This window comes from Heterodontus francisci, chromosome 45, assembly GCF_036365525.1.
Source record: "Heterodontus francisci isolate sHetFra1 chromosome 45, sHetFra1.hap1, whole genome shotgun sequence".
NCBI classification, from domain to species: Eukaryota; Metazoa; Chordata; class Chondrichthyes; order Heterodontiformes; family Heterodontidae; genus Heterodontus; species Heterodontus francisci.
Window position 1 is genome coordinate 331,577 of NC_090415.1, and position 21,388 is coordinate 352,964.

At 56.3% G+C, this 21,388-nt stretch overlaps 1 protein-coding gene across 1 annotated transcript in view; it reads left to right on the forward strand.

Annotated features, from left to right (window-relative positions):
• The window catches only part of LOC137356484 (ER lumen protein-retaining receptor 1), a 30,611-nt gene extending 16,418 nt beyond the window's left edge, over nt 1-14,193 (forward strand). The window contains exons 3-5 of the mRNA XM_068022369.1: nt 4,085-4,243; nt 9,132-9,384; nt 13,412-14,193. Coding sequence (XP_067878470.1) covers nt 4,085-4,243; nt 9,132-9,384; nt 13,412-13,446 — 447 coding nt within the window. The 3' untranslated portion in view covers nt 13,447-14,193. The remainder of the gene's footprint in view (nt 1-4,084; nt 4,244-9,131; nt 9,385-13,411) is intronic.
• Nucleotides 14,194-21,388: the final 7,195 nt, after the last annotated feature.

Below are 21,388 nucleotides of genomic sequence, written 5' to 3' on the forward strand. Positions count from 1 at the left end.
TCCACTCCCCCAGCAACCCATTGAGGAACACATTAAAACGGCGCCTCTCAACCAGTTTCACGTCCGCGCGCTTGCCCGCTATCTTCAGGGCGGCACGGACGGACTGGATGATCAGCGACAGATTCGACCAGCGGTCGAGGGCCAGCTGAACTTTATTGCGGCAGCCCCTGCAAACCGCGAGGAAATCCCGGAGTTCCGCCGTGGGGGATGAGGGGAGATTCGGTGGGAGGCACGAGGGACTCCACCACCTCACTGGCGATGGAATCAAGATCATCCTCCGTGTCCCCCACCGAATCCCCATCCTTCTCCGGGTCGTCACCGCCAGCGGCCAACACATCTACCACACACTGTGGGGCGGACGTCCCGGCCGTGCCAGCTGGTCCCGCCTCCGTCGCGATCCCACCCCCAGGATCGATGGCGGAGGAGTCCTCTCTGGGTTCTATTGTGAAACTGGAGCCTGTAGGCACCAGCGGCTCAGGACCCCCCTCCACCTCCGTCCCCAGGCCAATGAGTGGTCCAGGGGAGACAGAAGTTCCTGACTCCGGAAAACCAGCCGGAGCCAAGGTCATCTCCCGCTCCGTCAGCACCCACAGGCCCAGCAGATGGGGCAGCATTCTCGGTTATAACCGGGTCGGGTGTCTCTAGGTTGGTGGTGGACTCCGGCTGGGAGGGCCGACCCTCTGGGGCCTCGCCCTCCCCTTCATTCAGGGCACCCGACCCAGTAGCAGTGGCAGAATGGGCGGCGTCCCCAGGCTCCCCCACCACAAGCAGGGCCCCACTTACTCCTTCAGGAGGGGCCTCATGTACCGGGGCCTTCTCCTCCCTTCCATCCTGAGGAATAGGGAGCTCCTGCCTGGACTTTGTAGCCTTGGTGGTAGCGGTAGGGGAAACCTGGGGACCCGAGACAGGAGACAGCTCCCCTCCAACAGATGGGCCCTGCGCCTCAGGGCCCCTCATTACCTCTGTGGAGGGGTGCCTTCTCCTCTTTTTCCCACCAGGGCGCAGAGGCTCAGAGACCTCCATATCATCAGAGGCCTCCACCTCCACACTCTCCTTTTTTTTTTATTCACCCTGGGCCTGAGCCCAGCCCTGGGGCAAGTTGACTTCCCGAGATCGGGCTTTGTGCTGAGCTCAGACTCGGGTAGTGTCACGGTGTCCAGGGGACGCGCCTCTCGATGTTTATTTCTCCTCCGCGCCTTCCTTCCACTTGGACGGTCACCCCACTCCCTGCCGGAGGCCGTGAAAAACACAGTCTCCGGTACCGACTGAATGGTATCTGGTGGTGGTGTAGGGGGGGTGGGAGGAGGTGCAGCGTCACCACCCTGGGCCGTCGAATTGGAGTTGGCAGCCGAGAGGTTGGGGCAGTTCTTACGAACATGCCCCACCCCCTTACAGACATGGCACCGCACCCCGTCCAAGGTCCAGGAGACGCGGTAGGCCGTCCCCTGGAATTCTACATTGAAGTGGCCCTCTGTCACCTCCTCCCGCGCCAGCTGCATGAATAACTGGCGGCGGAAGGAGTACACGTGTCGGAGGCTGTTCTCCCGAAGACCGAGCGTGACTGGGGTGAGCCCCGTCTTTACCTCCCCCAGATGGTGCAGGTGGGGAAGGAGGAGCTCACCAGGGATGAAGGGTGGGACATTGGATAAAATGAGCCTTTGCGCAGTGGCCTCCAGGGGGTCCACTGGCAGAAAGGTCCCGCCCACGGTGAGCCCCTTGCTCAGAGCCAGGGACACCGCCCGCTCGGTCTTCAGGAAAAACACTGCCTTCCCATACATTTTAGAGGCTGCAACAATGGCCGAAGGGCCGACAACCTCGGCCATTGCTTTCACACATGCCTCGATAGTCATGTTCGGGTGGACGTAGCTCTTGACTCCATGCTTCGATGTTATTAATGCAAACGGTGACGGGGAAACAGGTGCAGCTGCAGCTGTCGCAGCAGCATATGAACGGGAAGGCCCCGCCACCGGCGAAGAGGGGCTTGCCATGGGGTCGCAGAGCTACGCCCACCCCCAAGAAACAAAGCACACGACAGTTTTCTTTAACACAAACAATATGATGGGGGATGTGGGGATGGGAGTAGAGGAGGATAGGGTTGAAAAGGACAAGGAGAGGAGTGGATACGTGGCCGAGTGATGGAAGAGAGAGAACAGCTGCAAGGATGTTACATTTCACTTGGTGGTTGGAGCACCTTCCTGCAGAGTCTACAGTTCAATCTTCCAGTTAGGGGAGGGCTCTTCGCCCGGGTTGACCAGAGCCGCCCGGTTCTCTCCCTTTTCTGTTGTTGTAGAAAGATAGTCTTCAGCTGGGCAGCTCCAGCCGTCCCGAGCCACACAGTTGGGGGTGGGGAGGGAGCCCCTTTTGTGCAGGATGGCAGATAAACACAAGACCAAATACAAGTGCTCCCTATAGAATTTGGCAGCCTCACCCCTGGATCTTCCGGTGCCTCCTCCCTCCCCCAACAGTCCAAACAACCAACAGTTCTCTGGTGCTCCAACACCCACCTCTCCAAAATGACTTGCAGGTCTTCTTAATCCTTGAAAAAGTGCAACAGTTCCTCAGTAAATGCAGCTGTCTCCACTCTATAGTCACCTCTTTGCAGTTATTCCACTCTCCTCTCCCCAGTTGCTGCAGCACAGGTGCAGCTTCTCCCCCTGATTGCTGGCAGGAAGTGCTCCAAATTGACCAGCCAATCCCAGTACTGTACTTGTCCTGGGAGTGTTTGATGAGGACAGTGTAGAGGGAGCTTTACTCTGTATCTAACCCCCCGTACTGTACCTGTCCTGGGGAGTGTTTGATGGGACAGTGTAGAGGGAGCTTTACTCTGTATCTAACCCCCTGTACTGTACCTGTCCTGGGAGTGTTTGATGGGGACAGTGTAGAGGGAGTTTTACTCTGTATCGAACCCCTTGTACTGTACCTGTCCTGGGAGTGTTTGATGGGGACAGTGTAGAGGGAGCTTTACTCTGTATCTAATCCCCCGTACTGTACCTGTCCTGGGGAGTGTTTGATGGGACAGTGTAGAGGGAGCTTTACTCTGTCTCTAACCCCCGTACTGTACCTGTCCTGGGAGTGTTTGATGGGACAGTGTAGAGGGAGCTTTACTCTGTATCTAACCCCCGTACTGTACCTGTCCTGGGAGTGTTTGATGGGGACAGTGTAGAGGGAGCTTTACTCTGTATCTAATCCCCCGTACTGTACCTGTCCTGGGGAGTGTTTGATGGGACAGTGTAGAGGGAGCTTTACTCTGTATCTAACCCCCGTACTGTACCTGTCCTGGGGAGTGTTTGATGGGACAGTGTAGAGGGAGCTTTACTCTGTATCTAACCCCCGTACTGTACCTGTCCTGGGAGTGTTTGATGGGACAGTGTAGAGGGAGCTTTACTCTGTATCTAACCCCGTACTGTACCTGTCCTGGGAGTGTTTGATGGGACAGTGTAGAGGGAGCTTTACTCTGTATCTAACCCCCCGTACTGTACCTGTCCTGGGAGTGTTTGATGGGGACAGTGTAGAGGGAGCTTTACACTGTATCTAACCCCCCCCCCCGTACTGTACCTGTCCTGGGAGTGTTTGATGGGGGACAGTGTAGAGGGAGCTTTACTCTGTATCTAACCCCCCGTACTGTACCTGTCCTGGGAGTGTTTGATGGGGGACAGTGTAGAGGGAGCTTTACTCTGTATCTAACCCCCCGTACTGTACCTGTCCTGGGAGTGTTTGATGGGGGACAGTGTAGAGGGAGCTTTACTCTGTATCTAACCCCCCCGTACTGTACCTGTCCTGGGGAGTGTTTGATGGGGACAGTGTAGAGGGAGCTTTACTCTATCTAACCCCCCGTACTGTACCTGTCCTGGGAGTGTTTGATGGGGGACAGTGTAGAGGGAGCTTTACTCTGTATCTAACCCCCGTGTTGTACCTGTCCTGGGAGTGTTTGATGGGGGACAGTGTAGAGGGAGCTTTACTCTGCATCTAACCCCCCGTACTGTACCTGTCCTGGGAGTGTTTTAATGGGGACAGTGTAGAGGGAGCTTTACTCTGTATCTAACCCCCCGTACTGTACCTGTCCTCTCATTTCTCCTTTCCGTAGATTGTATATATCAGTTGCTCTTATGGCACAGTGTGGATGATTTACTCGAAATTCAAGGCCACCTACGATGGAAACCATGATACCTTCCGGATTGAATTCCTGGCAGTGCCCACCGCCATCTTGGCATTCCTTGTCAACCATGACTTCTCACCTCTCGAGGTATAATTGACACAATTAAATGAACTCTATACTCCAGGACTTGATCTCCATAATCCAGACCGACACTCCCCGGTATCAGTACTGAGGGAGTGCTGCACTGTCGGAGGGTGATGTATATACTCCAGGACTTGATCTCCATAATCCAGACCGACACTCCCCCGGTATCAGTACTGAGGGAGTGCTGCACTGTCGGAGGGTGATGTATATACTCCAGGACTTGATCTCCATAATCCAGACCGACACTCCCCCGGTGTCAGTACTGAGGGAGTGCTGCACTGTCGGAGGGTCAGTACCGAGGGAGTGCTGCACTGTCGCAGGGTCAGTACTGAGTGTGTGCCGCACTGTCGGAGGATCTGTACTGAGGGAGAGCTGTACTGTCAGAGGATCAGTACTGAGGGAGTGCTGCACTGTCGGAGGGTTAGTACCGAGCGAAAGCTGCACTGTCGGAGGGTCAGTACTGAGGAAATGCCGCACTGTCGGAGGGTCAGTACTGAGGAAATGCCGCACTGTCGGAGGGTCAGTACTGAGGGTGTGTCGCACTGTCGCAGGGTCAGTACTGAGGGAATGCCGCACTGTCGCAGGGTCAGTTTTGAGGGAATGCCGCACTGTCGGAGGGTCAGTACTGAGGGAGTGCCGCACTGTCGGAGGATCAGTACTGAGGGAGTGCTGCACTGTCACAGGGTCAGTACTGAGGGAGTGCCGCACTGTCGGAGGATCAGTACTGAGGGAGTGCTGCACTGTCGCAGGGTCAGTACTGAGGGAATGCCGCACTGTCGGAGTGTCAGTACTGAGGGATTGCCGCACTGTCGGAGGGTCAGTACTGAGGGAATGCCGCACTGTCGGAGGGTCAGTACTGAGGGAATGCCGCACTGTCGGAGTGTCAGTACTGAGGGAGTGCTGCACTGTCGCAGGGTCAGTACTGAGGGAGTGCCGCACTGTCGGAGGATCAGTACTGAGGGAGTGCTGCACTGTCGCAGGGTCAGTACTGAGGGAATGCCGCACTGTCGGAGGGTCAGTACTGAGGGAATGCCGCACTGTCGGAGTGTCAGTACTGAGGGATTGCCGCACTGTCGGAGGGTCAGTACTGAGGGAATGCCGCACTGTCGGAGGGTCAGTACTGAGGGAATGCCGCACTGTCGGAGTGTCAGTACTGAGGGATTGCCGCACTGTCGGAGGGTCAGTACTGAGGGAGTGCCGCACTGTCACAGGGTCAGTACTGAGGGAGTGCTGCACTGTCAGAGGGTCAGTACTGAGGGAGAGCTGCACTCAGAGGGTCAGTACTGAGGGAGAGCTGCACTCAGAGGGTCAGTACTGAGGGAGTGCTGCACTGTCGGAGGGTCAGTTCTGAGGGAGTGCCGCACTGTCAGAGGGTCAGTACTGAGTGAGTGCCGCACTGTCAGAGGGTCAGTACTGAGTGAGTGCCGCACTGTTGGACGATCAGTACTGAGGGAGTGCTGCACTGTCGGAGGGTCAGTACCGAGGGAGAGCTGCACTGTCGGCGGGTCCGTACCGAGGGAATGCTGCACTGTCGGAGGGTCAGTACCGAGGGAGAGCTGCACTGTCGGAGGGTCAGTACCGAGGGATTGCTGCACTGTCGGAGGGTCAATACTGAGGGAGAGCTGCACTGTCGGAGGGTCAGTACCGAGGGAATGCTGCACTATCGGAGGGTCAGTACTGAGGGAGTGCTGCACTGTCGGAGGGTCAGTACTGAGGGAGTGCCACACTGTCGGAGGGTCAGTACTGAGGGAGTGCCACACTGTCGGAGGGTCAGTACTGAAGGAGTGCTGCACTGTCGGAGGGTCAGTTCTGAGGGAGTGCCGCACTGTCAGAGGGTCAGCACTGAGGGAGTGCTGCACTGTCGGAGGGTCAGTTCTGAGGGAGTGCTGCACTGTCAGAGGGTCAGTTCTGAGGAAGTGCCGCACTGTCGGACGGTCAGTACTGAGTGAGTGCCGCACTGTCGGAGGGTCAGTAATGAGTGAGTGCCGCATTGTCGGAGGGTCAGTACTGAGGGAGCGCTGCACTGTCAGAGGGTCAGTTCTGAGGGAGTGCTGCACTGTCAGAGGGTCAGTTCTGAGGGAGTGCCGCACTGTCGGCGGGTCCGTACCGAGGGAATGCTGCACTGTCGCAGGGTCAGTACTGAGGGAGAGCTGCACTGTCGGAGGGTCAGTACCGAGGGAATGCTGCACTGTCGGAGGGTCAGTACTGAGGGAGAGCTGCACTGTCGGAGGGTCAGTACCGAGGGAATGCTGCACTGTCGGAGGGTCAGTACTGAGGGAGAGCTGCACTGTCGGAGGGTCAGTACCGAGGGAATGCTGCACTATCGGAGGGTCAGTACTGAGGGAGTGCTGCACTGTCGGAGGGTCAGTACTGAGGGAGTGCCACACTGTCGGAGGGTCAGTACTGAGGGAGTGCCACACTGTCGGAGGGTCAGTACTGAGGGAGAGCTGCAGTCAGAGGGTCAGTACTGAGGGAGTGCTGCACTGTCGGAGGGTCAGTTCTGAGGGAGTGCCGCACTGTCAGAGGGTCAGTACTGAGGGAGAGCTGCACTGAGGGAGTGCTGCACTGTCGGATGGTCAGTTCTGAGGGAGTGCTGCACTGTCAGAGGGTCAGTTCTGAGGAAGTGCCGCACTGTCGGAGGGTCAGTACTGAGTGAGTGCCGCACTGTCGGAGGGTCAGTACTGAGTGAGTGCCGCACTGTCGGAGGGTCAGTAATGAGTGAGTGCCGCATTGTCGGAGGGTCAGTACTGAGGGAGGGCTGCACTGTCAGAGGGTCAGTTCTGAGGGAGTGCTGCACTGTCAGAGGGTCAGTTCTGAGGGAGTGCCGCACTGTCGGCGGGTCAGTACTGAGTGAGTGCCGCACTGTCGGAGGGTCAGTTCTGAGGGAGTGCCGCACTGTCGGAGGGTCAATACTGAGGGAGTACCGCTCTGTCAGAGGGTCAATATTGAGGGAGTGCCGCACTGTCAGAGGGTCAGTACTGAGGAGAGTGCTGCACTGTCAGAGGGTCAGTACTGAGGGAGTGCTGCACTGTCAGAGGGTCAGTACTGAGAGAGTGCCGCTCTGTCACAGGGTCAGTTCTGAGGGAGTGCCGCACTGTCAGAGGGTCAGTACTGAGGGAGTGCCGCACTGTCGGAGGGTCAGTACTGAGGAGAGTGCTGCACTGTCAGAGGGTCAGTACTGAGGGAGTGCCGCACTCTCGGAGGGTCAGTACTGAGGGAGCGCTGCACTGTCAGAGGGTCAGTCCTGAGGGAGCGCCGCACTGTCGGACGGTCAGTTCTGAGGGAGTGCCGCACTGTCAGAGGGTCAGTACTGAGGGAGTGCCGCACTGTCAGAGGGTCAGTACTGAGGGAGTGCCGCACTGTCAGAGGGTCAGTACTGAGGAGAGTGCTGCACTGTCAGAGTGTCAGTACTGAGGGAGTGCTGCACTGTCAGAGGGTCAGTACTGAGGGAGTGCCGTACTGTCGGAGGGTCAATACTGAGGGAGTACCGCTCTGTCAGAGGGTCAGTATTGAGGGAGTGCCGCACTGTCAGAGGGTCAGTACTGAGGAAGTGCCGTACTGTCGGAGGGTCAGTACTGAGGAGAGTGCTGCACTGTCAGAGGGTCAGTACTGAGGGAGTGCCGCTCTGTCAGAGGGTCAGTATTGAGGGAGTGCCGCACTGTCAGAGGGTCAGTACTGAGGGAGTGCCGTACTGTCGGAGGGTCAATACTGAGGGAGTACCGCTCTGTCAGAGGGTCAGTATTGAGGAGAGTGCTGCACTGTCGGAGGGTCAGTACTGTGGGAGTGCCGTACTGTCGGAGGGTCAGTACTGAGGAGAGTGCTGCACTGTCGGAGGGTCAGTACTGAGGGAGGGCCGTACTGTCGGAGGGTCAGTACTGAGGGAGGGCTGCACTGTCAGAGGGTCAGTACTGAGGGAGTGCCGTACTGTCGGAGGGTCAGTACTGAGGGAGTGCCGTACTGTCGGAGGGTCAGTACTGAGAGAGTGCTGCACTGTCAGAGGGTCAGTACTGAGGGAGTGCTGCACTGTCAGAGGGTCAGTACTGAGGGAGTGCTGCACTGTCAGAGGGTCAGTACTGAGGGAGTGCTGCACTGTCAGAGGGTCAGTACTGAGGGAGTGCCGTACTGTCGGAGGGTCAATACTGAGGGAGTACCGCTCTGTCAGAGGGTCAGTATTGAGGAGAGTGCTGCACTGTCGGAGGGTCAGTACTGTGGGAGTGCCGTACTGTCGGAGGGTCAGTACTGAGGAGAGTGCTGCACTGTCGGAGGGTCAGTACTGAGGGAGGGCCGTACTGTCGGAGGGTCAGTACTGAGGGAGGGCTGCACTGTCAGAGGGTCAGTACTGAGGGAGTGACGCACTGTCGGAGGGTCAGTACTGAGGAGAGTGCTGCACTGTCAGAGGGTCAGTACTGAGGAAGTGCCGTACTGTCGGAGGGTCAGTACTGAGGAGAGTGCTGCACTGTCAGAGGGTCAGTACTGAGGAAGTGCCGTACTGTCTGAGGGTCAGTACTGAGGGAGTGCCGTACTGTCGGAGGGTCAGTACTGAGGAGAGTGCTGCACTGTCAGAGGGTCAGTACTGAGGGAGTGCCGTACTGTCGGAGGGTCAGTACTGAGGAGAGTGCTGCACTGTCGGAGGGTCAGTTATGAGGGAGTGCTGCACTGTCGGAGGGTCAGTTCTGAGGGAGTGCTGCACTGTCGGAGGGTCAGTTCTGAGGAGAGTGCTGCACTGTCGGAGGGTCAGTACTGAAGGAGTGCCGTACTGTCGGAGGGTCAGTACTGAGGGAGTGCTGCACTGTCGGAGGGTCAGTACTGAGGAGAGTGCTGCACTGTCGGAGGGGGATGTATATACTCTCGGACTGTGTATTCGCTCTAACACTGCCTTCCTGTGTTCCAGATAATGTGGACATTCTCTATTTACCTGGAATCTGTGGCTATCCTGCCGCAGTTATTCATGGTCAGTAAGACAGGAGAGGCAGAGACCATCACCAGCCATTACCTCTTCGCCCTGGGCATGTACCGCACCCTGTACCTGCTCAACTGGATCTGGCGTTATTACAGCGAGGGCTTCTTTGATCTAATTGCAATCGTGGCTGGCATTGTTCAGACCATCCTTTACTGCGATTTCTTCTATCTCTACATCACCAAAGGTCCGAACGCATCGCAGGGACTGTTCTCTCCCTCCCCTCCTCGACTCTCCTCCTCCCTCGTCCTCCCCTCCTAGACTCTCCTCCTCCCTCGTCCTCCCCTCCTAGAATCCCCTCCTCTCTCCCCCCCTCCTAGACTCTGCTCCTCCCTCGTCCACCCCTCCTAGACTCTCCTCCTCCCTCGTCCTCCCCTCCGAGACTCCCCTCCTCCCTCGTCCTCCCCTCCTAGACTCCCCTCCTCTCTCGTCCCCCCTCCTAGACTCTGCTCCTCCCTCGTCCACCCCTCCTAGACTCTCCTCCTCCCTCATCCTCCCCTCCTCTCTCGTCCTCCCCTCCTAGACTCCCCTCCTCTCTCGTCCTCCCCTCCTAGACACTTCTCCTCGCTCGTCCCCCCCTCCTAGACTCTGCTCCTCCCTCGTCCACCCCTCCTAGACTCTCCTCCTCCATCGTCCTCCCCTCCTAGACTCTCCTCCTCTCTCGTCCTCCCCTCCTAGACACTTCTCCTCGCTCGTCCCCCCCTCCTAGACTCTGCTCCTCCCTCGTCCACCCCTCCTAGACTCTCCTCCTCCATCGTCCTCCCCTCCTAGACTCTCCTCCTCCATCGTCCTCCCCTCCTAGACTCTCCTCCTCCCTCGTCCTCCCCTCCTAGACTCTTCTCCTCTCTCGTCCTCCCCTCCTAGACTCTCGTCCTCCCCTCCTAGACTCTCCTCCTCTCTCGTCCTCCCTTCCTAGACTCTCCTCCTCTCTCGTCCTCCCTTCCTAGACTCTCCTCCTCTCTCGTCCTCCCTTCCTAGACTCTCCTCCTCTCTCGTCCTCCTCTCTCATCCTCCCCACCTAGACTCTCCTCCTCCCTCGTCCTCCCCTCCTAGACTCTTCTCCTCTCTCGTCCCCCCCTCCTGGACACTCCTCCTCTCTCTCCCTCCCCTCGTGGACTCTCCTCCTCCCTGCCCTCTTCTCGTGGACTCTCTTCCTCTCTCTTCCTCCCCTCGTGGACTCTCCTCCTCTCTCGCCCTCCCCTCGTGGACTCTCCTCCTCTCGCCCTCCCCTCGTGGACTCTCCTCCTCTCTCCCTCCCCTCGTGGACTCTCCTCCTTTCTCTCCCTCCCATCGTGGACTCTCCGCCTCTCTCTCCCTCCCCTCGTTGACTCTCCTCCTCTCTCCTCCTCAACTCGTGGACTCTCCTCCTTTCTCTCCCTCCCCTCGTGGACTCTCCTCCTCTCTCTCCCTCCCATCGTGGACTCTCCTCCTTTCTCGCCCTCCCCTCGTGGACTCTCCTCCTTTCTCGCCCTCCCCTCGTGGACTCTCCTCCTTTCTCTCCCTCCCATCGTGGACTCTCCTCCTCTCTCTCCCTCCCATCGTGGACTCTCTTCCTCTCTCTTCCTCTCTCTCCCTCCCATCGTGGACTCTCCTCCTCTCTCTCCCTCCCATCGTGGACTCTCCTCCTCTCTCTCCCTCCCATCGTGGACTCTCCTCCTCTCTCTCCCTCCCATCGTGGACTCTCCTCCTCTCTCTTCCTCCCATCGTGGACTCTCCTCCTTTCTCTCCCTCCCATCGTGGACTCTCCTCCTTTCTCTCCCTCCCATCGTGGACTCTCCTCCTTTCTGTTCCTCCCCTCGTGGACTCTCCTCCTCTCTCTCCCTCCCATCGTGGACTCTCCTCCTCTCTCTCCCTCCCATCGTGGACTCTCCTCCTCTCTCTTCCTCCCATCGTGGACTCTCCTCCTTTCTCTCCCTCCCATCGTGGACTCTCCTCCTTTCTCTCCCTCCCATCGTGGACTCTCCTCTTTTCTCGCCCTCCCATCGTGGACTCTCCTCCTTTCTCTTCCTCCCCTCGTGGACTCTCCTCCTCTCTCTCCCTCCCATCGTGGACTCTCTTCCTCCCCTCGTGGACTCTCCTCCTCTCTCTCCCTCCCATCGTGGACTCTCCTCCTCTCTCTCCCTCAACTCGTGGACTCTTTTCCTCTCTCTCCCTCCCATCGTGGACTCTCCTCCTCTCTCTCCCTCCCATCGTGGACTCTCCTCCTCTCTCTTCCTCCCATCGTGGACTCTCCTCCTTTCTCTTCCTCCCCTCGTGGACTCTCCTCCTCTCTCTCCCTCCCATCGTGGACTCTCTTCCTCCCCTCGTGGACTCTCCTCCTCTCTCTCCCTCCCATCGTGGACTCTCCTCCTCTCTCTCCCTCAACTCGTGGACTCTTTTCCTCTCTCTCCCTCCCATCGTGGACTCTCCTCCTCTCTCTCCCTCCCATCGTGGACTCTCCTCCTCTCTCTTCCTCCCATCGTGGACTCTCCTCCTTTCTCTTCCTCCCCTCGTGGACTCTCCTCCTCTCTCTCCCTCCCATCGTGGACTCTCTTCCTCCCCTCGTGGACTCTCCTCCTCTCTCTCCCTCCCATCGTGGACTCTCCTCCTCTCTCTCCCTCAACTCGTGGACTCTTTTCCTCTCTCTCCCTCCCATCGTGGACTCTCTTCCTCTCTCTTCCTCCCCTCGTGGACTCTCCTCCTCTCTCTCCCTCCCATCGTGGACTCTCCTCCTCTCTCTCCCTCCCATCGTGGACTCTCCTCCTCTCTCTCCCTCCCCTCGTGGACTCTCCTCCTCTCTCTCCCTCCCCTCGTGGACTCTCCTCTTCTCTCTTCCTCCCATCGTGGACTCTCCTCCTCTCTCTCCCTCCCATCGTGGACTCTCCTCCTCTCTCGCCCTCCCCTCCTCTCTCTCCCTCCCATCGTGGACTCTCCTCCTCTCTCGCCCTCCCCTCCTCTCTCGCCCTCCCATCGTGGACTCTCCTCCTCTCTCTTCCTCCCCTCGTGGACTCTCCTCCTTTCTCCCTCCCATCGTGGACTCTCCTCCTCTCTCTCCCTCCCATCGTGGACTCTCCTCCTTTCTCCCTCCCATCGTGGACTCTCCTCCTCTCTCTCCCTCCCATCGTGGACTCTCTTCCTCTCTCTCCCTCCCATCGTGGACTCTCTTCCTCTCTCTCCCTCCCATCGTGGACTCTCCTCCTCTCTCTCCCTCCCATCGTGGACTCTCCTCCTTTCTCTCCCTCCCATCGTGGACTCTCCTCCTCTCTCTTCCTCTCCTCGTGGACTCTCCTCCTTTCTCTCCCTCCCATCGTGGACTCTCCTCCTCTCTCGCCCTCCCCTCGTGGACTCTCCTCTTCTCTCGCCCTCCCCTCGTGGACTCTCCTCCTTTCTCTCCCTCCCCTCGTGGACTCTCCTCCTCTCTCTCCCTCCCCTCGTGGACTCTCCTCCTCTCTCGCCCTCCCCTCGTGGACTCTCCTCCTTTCTCTCCCTCCCCTCGTGGACTCTCCTCCTTTCTCTCCCTCCCCTCGTGGACTCTCCTCCTCTCTCTCCCTCCCCTCGTGGACTCTCCTCCTTTCTCTCCCTCCCATCGTGGACTCTCCTCCTTTCTCTCCCTCCCATCGTGGACTCTCCTCCTTTCTCTCCCTCCCATCGTGGACTCTCCTCCTTTCTCTCCCTCCCATCGTGGACTCCCCTCCTTTCTCTCCCTCCCATCGTGGACTCTCCTCCTCTCTCTTCCTCTCCTCGTGGACTCTCCTCCTCTCTCTTCCTCTCCTCGTGGACTCTCCTCCTTTCTCTCCCTCCCATCGTGGACTCTCCTCCTTTCTCTCCCTCCCATCGTGGACTCTCCTCCTTTCTCTCCCTCCCATCGTGGACTCTCCTCCTCTCTCTTCCTCTCCTCGTGGACTCTCCTCCTCTCTCTCCCTCCCCTCGTGGACTCTCCTCCTCTCTCGCCCTCCCCTCGTGGACTCTCCTCTTCTCTCGCCCTCCCATCGTGGACTCTCCTCCTCTCTCACCCTCCCAGTCTCTGGCCCCTCACCGCCTGGCTCTTGTTGTTTGCTGATACCAGGCCTGGCTGGATCCTGGGCCCTTTCTGCCGTGTGTGGGGATGCGGATGGGGGGAGGGAGGTTTTTTTTTGGGAGGTTTTGATGGAGGGGCTGCTGAGGATGGCGGTGACCGCGGGGGGGCCTGTTGATAAACTGCCTTGTCACAGGGCTTTACTTTTTCTCTCTTGCAGTTCTGAAGGGGAACAAGCTGAGTCTGCCGGCGTAGGACCTCCCCGCAGAGACAGCACCAGGAACGTCTAAGCCCCCAAGGTCTCGGTGCAGCTGTCCTGGCCGATGTCTGGGGGGTGCGGAGGGCAGGGAGACGTCTCCAAGTGATTGTGGAGGTCAAACCCCCTCGACCAGACGCTTCCCAGGATGGCGCCTTCTTCTGGAACTTTCTTTGTCTTTTGTGTCATGGCTTTGGGGGAGGGAGAGAGAGAGAGAGGGAGGGCACGGGAGCTGGTGGATTGTTCGAGGCCAGGGTGAAAGGTTGCAAAGTGTTCCCTGACCCTGGGAGGACTCACACTCCAATCCCAGTCTTCTTTCAATCTGTCTTTTGATGACCACCTTTCCCCCTCCCCTTCTCTCTCCCCCCTCCTCCCTCTCTGCACTCTTTCTCTCCTTCCCCCTTCTCTCTCCCCTCCTCCCTCTCTGCACTCTTTCTCTCCTTCCCCCCTCTCTCTCCTTCCCCCTTCTCTCTCCCCTCCCCCCTTCTCTCTCCCCTCCTCCCTCTCTGCACTCTTTCTCTCTCTCCTTCCCCCTCTCTGCACTCTCTCTCTCTCCCCGTCTTCTTCCTCTCTCTGTACTCTCTCCCTCCCTCTTCCCCGCTCCACTTTCCCTGTCTCCTTCCCTCTCTCCACTCCCTTTCCTTCCTTCTCTCTGCATTCTCTCTCTCCCTTCCTTCCTTCCCTCTCTCCCTTCCTCTCTCCTTTCCTCTCCCTCCCTCTCTCCTTTCCTCTCCCTCCCTCTCTCCTTTCCTCTCCCTCCCTCTCTCCTTTCCTCTCCCTCCCTCTCTCCTTTCCTCTCCCTCCCTCTCTCCTTTCCTCTCCCTCCTTCCCTATCTCTCTCCTTCCCTCTCTCTCCCTCCCTCTCCTCCCAACCTCTCTCTCTCTCTCTCCCCCCTCTCTTTCCCTCCCTCTCTCTGCACTCTCTCTCCTTCCCCTCTCTGCACTCTCTCCCTCTCCTGCCCCGTTTCTCTCTGCCCCAGCAATGCTCTCCTTCACCTCCCGTGTCCTGTGCTCTCTCCACCATCGGGTCTCTTTCCCCCCTCCCCCACCCCCACCCCTACCCCTTCCCTCCCACCCCACCCCTACCCTCCCACCCCACCCCTACCCCTTCCCTCCCACCCCACCCCTACCCTCCCACCCCTACCCCTTCCCTCTCCCACCCCTACCCTCTCCCACCCCTACCCCTCCCCACCCCTCCTACCCCTCACCTACCCCTCCCCTCCCCACCCCTCCCCACCACTCCTCTCCCCTCCCCTCCCCACCCCTCCCCTCCCACCCCTCCCCTCCCCACCCCTCCTCTCCCCACCCCTCCTCTCCCCCACCCCTCCTCTCCCCACCACTCCTCTCCCCACCACTCCTCTCCCCACCCCTCCCCACCACTCCTCTCCCCACCCCTCCCCACCACTCCTCTCCTCTCCCCACCCCTCCCCACCACTCCTCTCCTCTCCCCACCCCTCCTCTCCTCTCCCCACCCCACCCCTCCCCTCCTCTCCTCTCCCCACCCCTCCTCTCCTCTCCCCACCCCACCCCTCCCCTCCTCTCCCCACCCCTCCCCACCCCTCCCCTCCCCACCACTCCCCTCCCCACCACTCCCCACCCCTCCCCACCACTCCTCTCCCCACCCCTCACCACCACTCCTCTCCCCACCCCTCCCCACCACTCCTCTCCCCACCCCTCCCCACCACTCCTCTCCTCACCCCTCCCCACCACTCCTCTCCTCTCCCCACCCCTCCCCACCACTCCTCTCCTCTCCCCACCCCTCCTCTCCTCTCCCCACCCCACCCCTCCCCTCCCCTCCTCTCCTCTCCCCACCCCACCCCACCCCACCCGAAGCTACTCCTGCAGGGTTCCTTGAATTCCTCAGGTTATGTCGTTCCTCAGTGACCCGGCCCTGTCCCTTCCCTCTCGTGCCCGGGATTCTGCTCGGCTGTCTCCCCCGCTCTCTGTGTCTCTGAGTTATTGGCCGTTCCCGCTCTGTGTGGGGAGGGGCAGCGAACGGCCGGCTCTGACTCGGCTGACAGTGCCCCCTCACTGGGTGGCTCCACGTGAAGTAAGGGGGTCCTTGGGAGGAGGGTGAGAGGGAGGGGGGCGTCTGTGAAGTCACGCCTTTCACGCCAAGGCTCAGTTTAATTCCCCCCACCCCCCCCCCCCCCCCAACCAATGACACTGATTTATCGCCCTTTCACAGTGAGACTGAGGGTCCACCTCCCTCCCCTCCGCTTCCGTGTGTCACTCAGTTTCACCTCGGCGGCGTCGGGGAGGGTGGGGAGTGATAGGTAGGGGGTCGATCAATGGGCCAGATTCCTCCCCTGCCGCTTTTTATTTTCTGAATGAAGTTTTGGGGAAATGTCTTTCTGATTTGCCAGTGGGTTCGGGTTTTTTTTTGTATATAACAGTTAATTTGTAGTTTCAGTTTGTCCCAAATGTCAATAAAATTTGAGGATTTAATCGTAACTTTGTCATTCGGTGCAGTTCTTAATGTCAGGCTTCTCACTGCCGATTTACTTCCCCCCCGGTGGGACCGAGGGTCCGGTCTGTACTGAGACTGATTTACCCCCTGGTGTCTGTGTCTGGTGTGGGGGGGTATCTGTACGTCTGTCTGTGTGTGTGTGTCTGGTGTGTGGGTATATCTGTACGTCTGTCTGTGTCTGGTGTGTGGGTATATCTGTACGTCTGTGTGTGTGTGTGTCTGGTGTGTGGGTATATCTGTACGTCTGTCTGTCTGTGTCTGGTGTGTGGGTATATCTGTACGTCTGTCTGTGTATGTGTCTGGTGTGTGAGTATATCTGTACATCTGTCTGTGTATGTGTCTGGTGTGGGGGGTATCTGTACGTCTGTCTGTGTCTGGTGTGTGGGTATATCTGTACGTCTGTCTGTCTGTGTCTGGTGTGTGAGTATATCTGTACGTCTGTCTGTCTGTGTCTGGTGTGTGAGTATATCTGTACGTCTGTCTGTCTGTGTCTGGTGTGTGGGTATATCTGTACGTCTGTCTGTCTGTGTCTGGTGTGTGGGTATATCTGTACGTGTGTGTGTGTGTGTGTCTGGTGTGTGAGTATATCTGTACGTCTGTCTGTGTCTGGTGTGTGAGTATATCTGTACGTCTGTCTGTCTGTGTCTGGTGTGTGGGTATATCTGTACGTGTGTGTGTGTGTGTGTCTGGTGTGTGAGTATATCTGTACGTCTGTCTGTGTCTGGTGTGTGAGTATATCTGTACGTCTGTCTGTCTGTGTCTGGTGTGTGTGTCTGGTGTGTGAGTATATCTGTACGTCTGTCTGTCTGTGTCTGGTGTGTGGGTATATCTGTATGTCTGTCTGTCTGTGTCTGGTGTGTGGGTATATCTGTCTGTCTGTGTATGTGTCTGGTGTGTGGGGGTGTCTGTACGTCTGTGTGTGTCTGGTGTGTGAGTATATCTGTATGTCTGTCTGTCTGTGTATGTGTCTGGTGTGTGGGGGTGTCTGTACGTCTGTGTGTGTGTGTCTGGTGTGTGAGTATATCTGTACGTCTGTCTGTCTGTGTATGTGTCTGGTGTGTGGGGGTATCTGTACGTCTGTGTGTGTATGTGTCTGGTGTGTGGGTATATCTGTACGTCTGTCTGTCTGTGTATGTGTCTGGTGTGTGGGGGTATCTGTACGTCTGTCTGTGTATGTGTCTGGTGTGTGGGGGTATCTGTACGTCTGTCTGTGTATGTGTCTGGTGTGTGGGTATATCTGTACGTCTGTCTGTGTATGTGTCTGGTGTGTGGGGGTATCTGTACGTCTGTCTGTGTCTGGTGTGGGGGAGTATCTGTACATCTGTCTGTGTATGTGTCTGGTGTGGGGGGGTATCTGTACGTCTGTCTGTGTCTGGTGTGTGGGTATATCTGTACGTCTGTCTATGTATGTGTCTGGTGTGGGGGAGTATCTGTACGTCTGTCTGTGTCTGGTGTGTGGGTATATCTGTACGTCTGTCTGTGTCTGGTGTGTGGGTATATCTGTACGTGTGTGTGTGTGTCTGGTGTGTGAGTATATATGTACGTCTGTCTGTCTGTGTCTGGTGTGTGTGTCTGGTGTGTGAGTATATCTGTACGTCTGTCTGTCTGTGTCTGGTGTGTGGGTATATCTGTACGTGTGTGTGTCTGGTGTGTGAGTATATATGTACGTCTGTCTGTCTGTGTCTGGTGTGTGTGTCTGGTGTGTGAGTATATCTGTACGTCTGTCTGTCTGTGTCTGGTGTGTGGGTATATCTGTACGTGTGTGTGTGTCTGGTGTGTGAGTATATCTGTACGTCTGTCTGTCTGTGTCTGGTGTGTGTGTCTGGTGTGTGAGTATATCTGTACGTCTGTCTGTCTGTGTCTGGTGTGTGAGTATATCTGTACGTCTGTCTGTGTCTGGTGTGTGTGTCTGGTGTGTGAGTATATCTGTACGTCTGTCTGTCTGTGTCTGGTGTGTGGGTATATCTGTATGTCTGTCTGTCTGTGTGTCTGGTGTGTGGGGGTATCTGTACGTCTGTGTGTGTATGTGTCTGTGTGTGGGTATATCTGTACGTCTGTCTGTGTATGTGTCTGGTGTGTGTGTATGTGTCTGGTGTGTGAGTATATCTGTACGTCTGTCTGTCTGTGTATGTGTCTGGTGTGTGGGGGTATCTGTACGTCTGTCTGTGTATGTGTCTGGTGTGTGGGGGTATCTGTACATCTGTCTGTGTATGTGTCTGGTGTGTGGGGGTATCTGTACATCTGTCTGTGTATGTGTCTGGTGTGGGGGGGTATCTGTACGTCTGTCTGTGTCTGGTGTGTGGGTATATCTGTACGTCTGTCTATGTGTCTGGTGTGTGGGGGTATCTGTACATCTGTCTGTGTATGTGTCTGGTGTGGGGGGTATCTGTACGTCTGTCTGTGTCTGGTGTGTGGGTATATCTGTGCGTCTGTCTATGTATGTGTCTGGTGTGGGGGAGTATCTGTACGTCTGTCTGTGTCTGGTGTGTGGGAGTATCTGTACGTCTGTCTATGTATGTGTCTGGTGTGGGGGAGTATCTGTACGTCTGTCTATGTATGTGTCTGGTGTGTGGGTATATCTGTACGTCTGTCTATGTATGTGTCTGGTGTGTGGGTATATCTGTACGTCTGTCTGTCTGTGTATGTGTCTGGTGTGTGGGGGTATCTGTACGTCTGTCTATGTATGTGTCTGGTGTGTGGGTATATCTGTACGTCTGTCTATGTGTCTGGTGTGTGGGGTATCTGTACATCTGTCTGTGTATGTGTCTGGTGTGTGGGGGTATCTGTACATCTGTCTGTGTATGTGTCTGGTGTGGGGGGGTATCTGTACGTCTGTCTGTGTCTGGTGTGTGGGTATATCTGTACGTCTGTCTATGTATGTGTCTGGTGTGGGGGAGTATCTGTACGTCTGTCTGTGTCTGGGTATATCTGTACGTCTGTCTGTGTATGTGTCTGGTGTGGGGGGGTATCTGTACGTCTGTCTGTGTATGTGTCTGGTGTGGGGGAGTATCTGTACATCTGTCTGTGTATGTGTCTGGTGGGTGGGGGTATATCTGTACGTCTGTCTGTGTCTGGTCTGCGGGCACACGAAGACCATTGAGGATGCCCCATGCTTGAGGTCTGGAGACCCACTTCTCCCCCTCTCCCCCACGCAGTCACATCAGCTCCAGGTTGAGGGAAACCCCCTTCCTCAGGACCAAAACATTCAAAAATACCCGGGTGAATTGTGCTCCGAGCCCTGTCAGGCAATGGGAACAAATCCGGGGAGATCACCCGGCTGTACTCGATGAAAGGCACTTGTATTCTTTCCAATGCGGTCACTGCCCACTTGCAGGAACTGATCCGGTTTCATTCGGAAGGCGGAGAGAGAGAGAGTCAGCAGCCAGGATCATGCTGCAGAGGCTCGCTACACCCTGGGGAAAAATCCCCAGACTATTCCCACCCTGACACCGTTTAATCCCCTGTGCTCTCCCGTCAGTGAAACTGGAATAATCCAGCGATCGGGACACTGTCCACTCCTTCCTGTTGTTGCACAGACCTCGAGCAGGTCCCCTCGACCGTCTGTGTGTCCGAGGGGCTGAGGGCCCGTCTGTGCGTCCGAGGGCCGGTCTGTGCGTCCGAGGGGCTGAGGGCCGGTCAGTGAAGCTGAGGTTCTCTAAGCCAGTCATGGTTCCGGTGACGGCACCTGACCCAAGCCGGCCCCAGCCCTTTCACCCTTTCCCGCGCCCGACACGACCCGTGGAATATAATCAAGTTTATTGAAGTGGTTGTGCCGCATCTTGGATGGAATGGCTCACAGCAGACCAGTACGGACTGTTTCCCGCCCTGACCTCCTGGCTCTTACTGTGTCCGACCCCAGCCCGAAAGCCGGACCCGGCACGTGTGGAGCCCAGGTCGGGGAGCCGTGCTCTAACCTGCACCCTGTCGAAAGACGGAGAACATATTAATCTCTCAATCCGCAGCACCAAAAAAAACCAAAACGCCGGAATTCCTGCTCATTAACACAATGCGGGGGAGCTGCCTGTGAGCAAATTGGTGATCGGGTTTCTGGCATCAATTCCCGTTCTCATTCTCCCTCCAGAGACCTCCTTCCTGAAACAAAGACGAGGGGCCACGGCAACACTGATATAAAGAAGGAGCCATTTCAACACTGGATGTAATGAGGGGGCCATTTCAACACTGGATATAAAGAAGGAGCAATTTCAACACTGGATATAAAGAAGGAGCAATTTCAACACTGGATATAAAGAAGGAGCCATTTCAACACTGGATATAAAGAAGGGGCCATTTCAACACTGGATATAAAGAAGGGCCATTTCAACACTGGATATAAAGAAGGGGCCATTTCAACACTGGATATAATGAGGGGGCCATTTCAACACTGGATATAATGAGGGGGCCATTTCAACACTGGATTTAAGAAGGGGCCATTTCAACACTGGATATAAAGAAGGAGCCATTTCAACACTGGATATAAAGACAGTGCCATTTCAACACTGGATATAAAGAAGGAGCCATTTCAACACTGGATTTAAGAAGGGGCCATTTCAACACCGGATATAAAGACAGTGCCATTTCAACACTAGATATAAAGAAGGAGCCATTTCAACACTGGATTTAAGAAGGGGCCATTTCAACACTGGATATAAAGAAGGTGCCATTTCAACACTGGATATAATGAGGGGGCCATTTCAACACTGGATATAAAGAAGGTGCCATTTCAACACTAGATATAAAGAAGCTGCCATTTTCAAACCTGGATATAATGAGGGGGCCATTTCAACACTGGATATAAAGAAGGTGCCATTTCAACACTGGATATAAAGACAGTGCCATTTCAACACTAGATATAAAGAAGGAGCCATTTCAACACTGGATTTAAGAAGGGGCCATTTCAACACTGGATATAAAGAAGGTGCCATTTCAACACTGGATATAATGAGGGGGCCATTTCAACACTGGATATAAAGAAGGTGCCATTTCAACACTAGATATAAAGAAGCTGCCATTTTCAAACCTGGATATAAAGACAGTGCCATTTCAACACTGGATATAAAGACGGTGCCATTTCAACACTGGATATAAAGAAGGTGCCATTTCAACACTGGATATAAAGAAGGTGCCATTTCAACACTGGATTTAAGAAGGTGCCATTTCAACACTGGATATGGAGAAAGGGCCATTTCAACACTGGATATAAAGAAGGTGCCATTCCAACACTGGATATAAAGAAGGTGCCATTCCAACACCGGATATAAAGAAGGAGCCATTTCAACACTGGATATAAAGAAGGTGCCATTTCAACACTGGATATAAAGAAGGGGCCATTTCAACACCGGATATAAAGGTGGTGCCATTTCAACACCGGATATAAAGAAGGAGCCATTTCAACACCGGATATAAAGAAGGAGCCATTTCAACACCGGATATAAAGAAGGAGCCATTTCAACACTGGATATAAAGAAGGAGCC